General features: G+C 47.2%; 1 protein-coding gene across 2 annotated transcripts; it reads right to left on the bottom strand.

Moving 5' to 3' along the window:
* Positions 1-1232: 1232 nt before the first annotated feature.
* On the bottom strand, positions 1233-6373 carry SNRPN (small nuclear ribonucleoprotein polypeptide N). Of its 2 annotated transcripts, none has more exons than XM_019753194.2 (7): positions 6233-6373; positions 4992-5143; positions 3101-3212; positions 2528-2680; positions 1981-2119; positions 1497-1622; positions 1233-1399 (listed from the first exon to the last, which is right to left on the bottom strand). In XM_019753194.2, the coding sequence occupies exons 1-7, from the start codon at positions 6233-6235 to the stop codon at positions 1362-1364; spliced, it is 723 nt and encodes a 240-aa protein (XP_019608753.1). In that variant the 5' UTR covers positions 6236-6373; the 3' UTR covers positions 1233-1361. The 2 variants fall into 2 exon arrangements, with proteins under 2 accessions (XP_019608753.1, XP_019608754.1); XM_019753195.2 differs by lacking the exon at positions 6233-6373 and adding an exon at positions 4052-4113 and having other exon boundaries at positions 4992-5127.
* Between the last annotated feature and the right edge of the window lie 1096 nt (positions 6374-7469).

The following is a 7469-nucleotide window of genomic DNA, read 5'->3' on the forward strand; positions in this document are numbered from 1 at the left end:
TTCCAAAAACAGAAGGACCAGAAATTATTTAAAGTTGGTCCACAGACCAGACTGTGCAGATAACAAGACTCTGAACACACTACCCAGTTTTTACAGCACAACTATCTGTCATGTACATCAGACTCAATTTTATCTAATCTCCTCAGCAAAGGAAAGTGCGGCTACTTCATGGTCCTTACCTGACAGTGACCATCAATCCTTCACCTCTACACACCACGGAAACTTAGTGACAGCGACTGCAGTCATTTTGAATTCCCTTTTCCTTGGGAGATGATCACTCGAAAGGCCATGATTTAGAAGATGGAAATGGTGACATACGCACAACCTCTGTGGAACAATCCAAGAAAATAGTCAGCCTGCCAGTCTTACGTTAGTAAGATGTGAACACCAATCTGTAACTGTAGTGCTTTACAAGTTAACTCCTACCACCAATAAGGGAATCACTCAAGTCCTAGGTGAAACCTCAACAGTAAAACCTAAATGCCTTCTCCATCTTCCTTTTACAGGTAATTTCTTTGTTCCATAACCAACTCAAACTGGGCCTGCATATCTGGGCATTCCCTAACTACGTATTGCACTGGAAGAGAATGTCGCCTCCATTCCTCTTTCAACATATCACTAAGTGATACAGTTGGATACAATCGTAACTTGTACTTTGTGTGTCAACTATATTTTAGAGTGTAACACAGCTTCTCTCAGATATGAATTCCCCTCGTTCCCAATACCCAGCTGTGCAATTATTTAAAAAACGTGTAAGTACTTACTCACCAGTAGGAATGATGGCTGTTTCAGCGTCGTGTCATCGTCTCTGATCACACAGCCACAAGGGCTCCATATAAAAGCTGCTCAACTGAGGTCAACTTCCCAGATAAAGCAGTCCCTCCTATTCCCGACGCTGACTCAGTGCCACCATTTTCCTTCTACTGCTGGCCTTACAAGGCACAGTGAAGGGCAGGGCGCCATGTGTGAGTCTTAGCTCGATCACTGGACCCCTAGATCAAGAGTTTCCTGTGTGTAAAGGTTATTACCCAACAGCAGTCAATGCCCAAAGCCCGAGTTGGGAAACTGAAACAAGTCTCACAACCATTTTATCGTAAGAATGAAAGAGAAACTTATTTAAAGGAGTTGCTTCACTAGATTTTCCTCATCCATAGTAACTTCCAAGCAGGAAAAATCCGGGTCTTCCCCCTGACCTCAACAGAACCAACGGGCAAAGAATGCACAACAGTACCTCACAGTTTAATTGCTCTACGCATTTATTAGCGAATATGAATGCAGCAGAGAGGGGACAAAAGCTCACAAACACTCTACAGTTTCACAAGACGCAGTGCAGGTCAAAGTGACTAAGGGTCAATAGTATCCTAGGGTCTCGGTGGGCGCATTCCGGGGGGAGGTGGGCCTGCAAAAGAGGAAGCGAAATGCCATGAGGCCATTAGAAAAAGAACATACATCACCAGGGACCTGCTGGCACACTGGGCACATGTGTACCTACTCACCTCTAATTCCCGGTGGAGGGGGTCTCATTCCTGGAGGGGGCATGCCTATGGGCGTCCCGCGGGTGGGGGGAAGCCCAATCGGTGGGCCCATGGGTGGCCTCATACCAGGTGGAGGAGCCATAATGCCTAGAAAAGAAAGATGGCGGACACGAAGACTCATACATCAGCTTGGCTAAGGTGGTAGGACTAAACCCAAGATAACGTTTAAAGAAATGGGCCCAGATACCAAGTAGAGAGTTGAACAATTTCTCCTTGGCCGTTACTATGTAAGCCATCCTCAACCCAAACACGTCCAAAGCCTTTCCATTAATAGTCAGTTTGTAAAAATGGGAAACACACTACAAGCGCTTGTTAGGTACTGAGGCTGGGTACCTCACACTCAGTATCTTCTTAGTGAGTGCTTACTCATCACTCAAGATGATAGTCTTTGTACAGACCTATGCCTGCACCTAAGAAGCAAATTCCGTGATGACCGATCGCTCACCTGGAGGTGGGGTGGCTCGGCCCACAGGTGTGGGGGGCGTGCCCCGACCTGGGGGGTACTGCGTCGGGGCTCCAGCAATGCTGGCCGTAGCAGCAACAGCTGCAGCTGCCACTGTGCCTCTTCCCTGGGGGGTCATTACCTGACAAGGCAGGGTCAGAGAAACAGGTCAAGCACAGCCTCACACTAGTCCAACCCAGAAAGCAAATGGTGGATCGGGGCCTATGAAATAGAGTAATCATTGCAATTTTGTGCATCTCCCACTGACCTCATTTAAAAACCTTGGCCCATGAACTTCTTTCGCCTTTTATACCCAATATGCCCCCTTTTAAACTAACAAGGCTTTTTGCATTTTCTCAACTCTGCTTTATCCACTCATATTCTCTGTACTCACCAATGGTGGTAAGCTATTCTTATCAAGGTGGCTGTCATCTAGTCCCTTGCTACGGTATATTTGTCCCTCAGTTCCTTCTACAGCATATGACGCTCACACAGCATAGGACAGATGCTCAGGCTCTCCCAACAACATAAAACCTTCTCGTTTCCTTACCTGTTGGGATGGTCCCCCAACCCCTCGCACAGGGCCTGCTAACCCAGCAGGAGCCTGGGGAATGGGAACCCCAGCTGGGACCCCTCTGCCAGCAGCCCGGCCAACCCCAGGGCCCCCTGCAGCTCCAGCCAGTGGTACACGAGCAATCCCAGTCTGAAACAAACACATAAATTAAAACTTGAAATCACAGGCTTTACCAAAGCTATTAATAATCTAAAATTATTCTCCAAGATCCCTACTTCCCACCGCTTTCCTACACCACCTCTCCCATATTCTGTATTCGGAAGAGTGGCCAGGCGCATCACGGAGGTGTCCTGCACAGGAAACGCCCAGCTCAAATGGTGAGCACACACATTTTCACGGCCCTGTCCTGACCCAGGCAGTCCCCAGCTCACAGAATAACTCCTCAGAAAGCCCTCATCCAAACTGAGGGCAAGTAGGAGCGACAGCAGCTTCTGAGCACACTACGTGATTGACAGAGGTGCCCTGTGCTGGGCCTGCTGTTCTGCCTTACCCACCCCCTTGTCCAACCTGATGACCCTCCCACACCGATGTCCCATCCCGTGGGCTTACATCTTTCGGGGGTGGCCCCTCCACCGTCATGGAGACCAAGTTCTCCCCACGCAGCAGCACCAGGCCCAGCACCCGCTTCTCCTCCCGCTCCGGCTGCTTCGCATTCTTTGGCCTAGACAGCAGAAGTGAATTTTAGGAGAACAAGCTTGGGCTCACTCGCTCAGTAACATATTTGCAAATCATTAAGTATCAATTAAGACAATAATTGATGCCAAGATTGTCATGCTCAGTTCACACACACACACAAGACTATATCAGCTGATATATAAGGGTGACTGGTAAAGATCTTTTCCTATTGAAATTCAATCTTCCAGAATGTTCCTTCAATGTTATACTACAGCAAAACTAATGTCTTTGTGAAAGACGTATGCAAGTGACACGGCTCAGGCTTTGAAGATAGGCAAACTGAAACCTCAGTTTTCATGTTAAGATGGGAAGCACAATTTACTAAATTGTTTTAGCTACATAAGCAAATCTTGATGACAGACAACTGAAATGAGATGGGGTCAGCAATAAGCAATGAAGGACTCCAAATAGTAAAGAAGAAAAAGGTTGGAGTAACCGTCACCGGTGTATGCCCAGCCTTGCCACTGACTACGTATCCGTGGAAAATTAAAGACAAAGAAACTGTGATTCTAGTTTCCTCAGCTGTCAGCAGCAAAAATCATACATGCGTGAGGCTTCTAACACCTACTACTACAGGTAACAGCAAAGAACGCAATGCTGTTTAACAGACTCCAGAAAGGACTATCACAGAGACTAGCCATCACGTGCAACTTAAAACCACACTCAGGTGAAACTGTCCCTGTAACTTGTGAGAAAAGTGAACAGAGAAATTGAGAATATGCCCAAAGCTCTTTTCAACAGCCTTTAGTATTTATCAACATGGTAGGGTTTTTGTTTTTTTTATTCTTGTCAATAAAAAAGTAGGTTATTTAAACAAAAAAATACCATTGAAGCATCTACTGTCCTAGAATTTCTGAAATGATCCAACGTATTGTGCAGGAAGGAGACTGAATAGACAAGAAGGAAGGAGGAGTATGTTTTGCATTCTCTTCAAATCTGACCGAGAAGAACAGACTTAAGAGCACAGTGAGCAGGAAAAGCTGGGCATCACCTTTCCCCTCCTATTTAAAAAACCTAAGTGAAGTGGGCAAATTACACTTCTGGCCAGAGTATTATTCACGGTGGGGACCAAGGAAATCCGGCCAAGGCTGGGGATGATGCCCTGTAGGTTGTGCCCCTGGATAAAAGCCTGGAATGAAGTCAGCTTGAACGTCCAGAGACGTGACAAGCTCCCATCCAGACAGCCTGAATGAGATTCAGCTGAGTGCCAGGAGGACGACCCGAGATGTGCCTGGTTCTGTGTGTTCTGTGCGGAAGGGCCAGCAGTGCCGCTGGAGGGAGCTCCCAGCCCCAGCGCATGGACGATGGCGCCTGCTAAGGCGCAAGCAGAGGCAGCTCCTGAGAGATGGGCCGATCATGGGGATTGCCGGCCAATGAACAGTGCCCGCGGTGACTCAGACAAGAGGCATGCAGACGTTGGCGGAGCAGACGCCAGACCCCCGGGTCCCAGCGCCTCCACCAGGAAGACCCACTGTCACCCTTACCACTCCTGCTGTCTGGAAGAATGCCACAGAAGCCAACATGTTAATAACAGGTCCCGATTTTTCAAAGGGACATAACGCAACTGGATATGCTGTAGTTTTATCCCCAGCTCGACTAACCAGTAGTGGGGACATGGCTCTAGGACTGCAGGTGGGCCCAGGCCCCGTGTCAGCAGGGTGGCCCTGCAGCTTCCCTCAGTCCTTCCCTGGCCTCCAGACCACCTCAGTCCTGCCCTGCCTCTCCCTGGAGCTCCTGCTCCCAACCCCCCCAAACCCGTCCTTACTTGATCTTCCGGAACTCGTCACAGTCGCAGAGGATCAAGTTCATATGCTTGTCAAAGGCCTTGAAGGTGCCGATGAAGATGCGGCCATCCTGCAGGATGCACCTCATCCTGTAATCGATGTGCTGCAGCATCTTGCTGCTCTTGCCCACGGTCTGTGGGCGTGGGATAGCCGTCAGAGTCTGCGCCCAACACCCCCCCCACGCCAATCCCACCCGCTCCTTCCTCCCCTCCTCCCCGCTCCAGCATTGTGCCACGCTGCCCAAATCTGTACCCAGGACCACTGCCCTCTCCTCTGTGGAGCCCCCAAATCTCAGAACCCTTCCTGTCTGGTCTGCCATCATCCAGCTCTACTTCCCCACCATAAGAGCGAATCCCACGCCCAGTTCCCTCTTGATGTCCCATATTCTAATCCCTCGCCCCCCAATTCTCACCCCAAATCTCTCTCCTACAGCACACTGGCCCTGTGGGCTCCTCCTTTCCCACTAGACAACTAGCCAAACCATGGGACACTCCATCAAAATCTTTGCCAACTCTCATCGACCCAACTCAATGCAACACCTTCATCCTAGTTCTCACCCTACAACCCAGTCTTCAGAATGTGGATCAGTGTTTTCTCAGATTTCATTCTTGTCCCACTAAGCAACATTTTTATCCTAATCACCCATTCCACTGAAATTTTAATATGCAGACATTCTGTATCTGTTTACATACTGTGGCCCTTTGCAAGACCAGAAACCACTGTAAAACCTAAGGTTCTTCCCACTGTTCAGAACCAGTTTTCGTCCCCGTGGGCGATCCTTCCTGTTGAGAATACATGTTCTAGATTAGCTAAACTGTAACAGAACCCCGGCACTGATTAGGACACCTCTTCTGTCTCCACTCTGCTTGCCTTTGTTCTATCCAGTCCCCAAGCTTCAAGCCAGATTTTATGTCTATTGTAACCCAAGCCCCTCATCTGCAGCATGGTCCCTTACCACTGTCATCCTGACCGAAACCTCTCCCATGTGTTGGCTCACTTTCTAAGAACCCTCCTGAACATGTTTTCCAAACCATTTTACCACCGAAACAGGACAACAGATATGGCTCTTCTCCAGCTGTTACTCCATTACATGAGACACCATCTCTACAGACTGACTCCTATTTCTAATATTAAGATCCCTGAACCACCCCCACATGTTGGCAAACCATTATGTTGGGCCCTTAGAACACTTCTCACCCCTCTGCCCTCACATACATCTTACCATGATTGCTGTCCCAGCAAATCCAATGTCCACAATAAAATTTCCGGATCCTTAGGACCTAAGGGAAGGCTACAGATAAAGGTATGACGCAGGTTCTGCTACAAAGAATGCAAGCTGGGGCAGAAAGCTTCCAACAGTAGGTGGAGCCTGCAGAGGAAAGCATGAGCTAGCTGCACTGCAATCCATGTTTTTAAAATGCGCAGACAATCTTTCACGAGAATCACGACAGACATATTCAAAACACCCCCCACCCATGTTCCCATCCCCACCAAGCTTCACTTTTCCCTCACCTGAATTCCCACATTTTGTGCACGTAGGGTTGATGAAGTTGATTTTTCTTTTTAAGTACAGTTGGTATACAGCACTACATTAGTTTCAAGTGTACAACAGTGCGTCAACATCTGTACACCTAACGATGTGATCACCCCACTACGTCGAGTCTGTCACCATGCAGTGATCACATTCTTGACTACATCTCCCTTCAGCTTTTCCACCCATCCCCACCATACACTCTTGAATTTTGTTTTACACAGAAATTCTTCAATGTTTCAAAAATAAGCTTCAATTTCCATTGCCAGAATGTAATGTTTTCTCTTTCCATCCTTATTTAGGGCAGTGCTTCATTCTCTGGTCCCAAGTTAAGTTAAAACTAAGTCCTCTCAACTCAACTTCGTCATATCCTTAACTTTCCCCATCAGAATTAAGGATATGACGAATTAATTAAGAATTAGTTAGTTCTAACTTTTGCTTCTTGGCTGAAAACCTGAATGTTTTCAACCTCAATGTTCCCTTGCCCCCACCCCCACACAGCCTCTTCAGGATGATGCTAGGTACTCTTTCTTCCCCAGGAACCAAATGTACATGCTTAACACGTACATGCTTAACACATCCTATGTTAAAAGGGGACATGCAACTATGGAATGCTTACGTGGACATGTGGGCAACTCTACGCAATCCAAGGAACACATCACAACAATGTTATGTCCCCCAACACACTAATGAAAGTTTCTATTAAGTATGGTAATCAAACCTAGCCCAAACTGGTAAAGGGTCTCAAACCAATCATTATAGTCAAAAAACAAAAAAACTATTACTTTTGAATGAGCATTTGGCTTTATGTAAAAAAGTAGCCCGGTATCATAACCAAAGTCTAACATAATTGTACTTTTAACAATGTAAACATTTCCAATAAGATTATTCTCCATTATTTAAGAGAAAATTTGCAAACAGCAAAGTA

The sequence above is a fragment of the Rhinolophus sinicus genome, linkage group LG13 (genome assembly GCF_036562045.2).
Source record: "Rhinolophus sinicus isolate RSC01 linkage group LG13, ASM3656204v1, whole genome shotgun sequence".
In the NCBI taxonomy this organism is placed as follows: Eukaryota; Metazoa; Chordata; class Mammalia; order Chiroptera; family Rhinolophidae; genus Rhinolophus; species Rhinolophus sinicus.

Excerpts from the sequence above, each read along its gene's own strand:
- SNRPN (XM_019753194.2), bottom strand. Across the intron at positions 3,213-4,991 it reads GACGAGTTCCGGAAGATCAA|GCCAAAGAATGCGAAGCAGC; the intron begins GTAAGGACGGGT and ends TCTGCTGTCTAG. Across the intron at positions 1,400-1,496 it reads CCCTCCACCGGGAATTAGAG|GCCCACCTCCCCCCGGAATG; the intron begins GTGAGTAGGTAC and ends CCTCTTTTGCAG.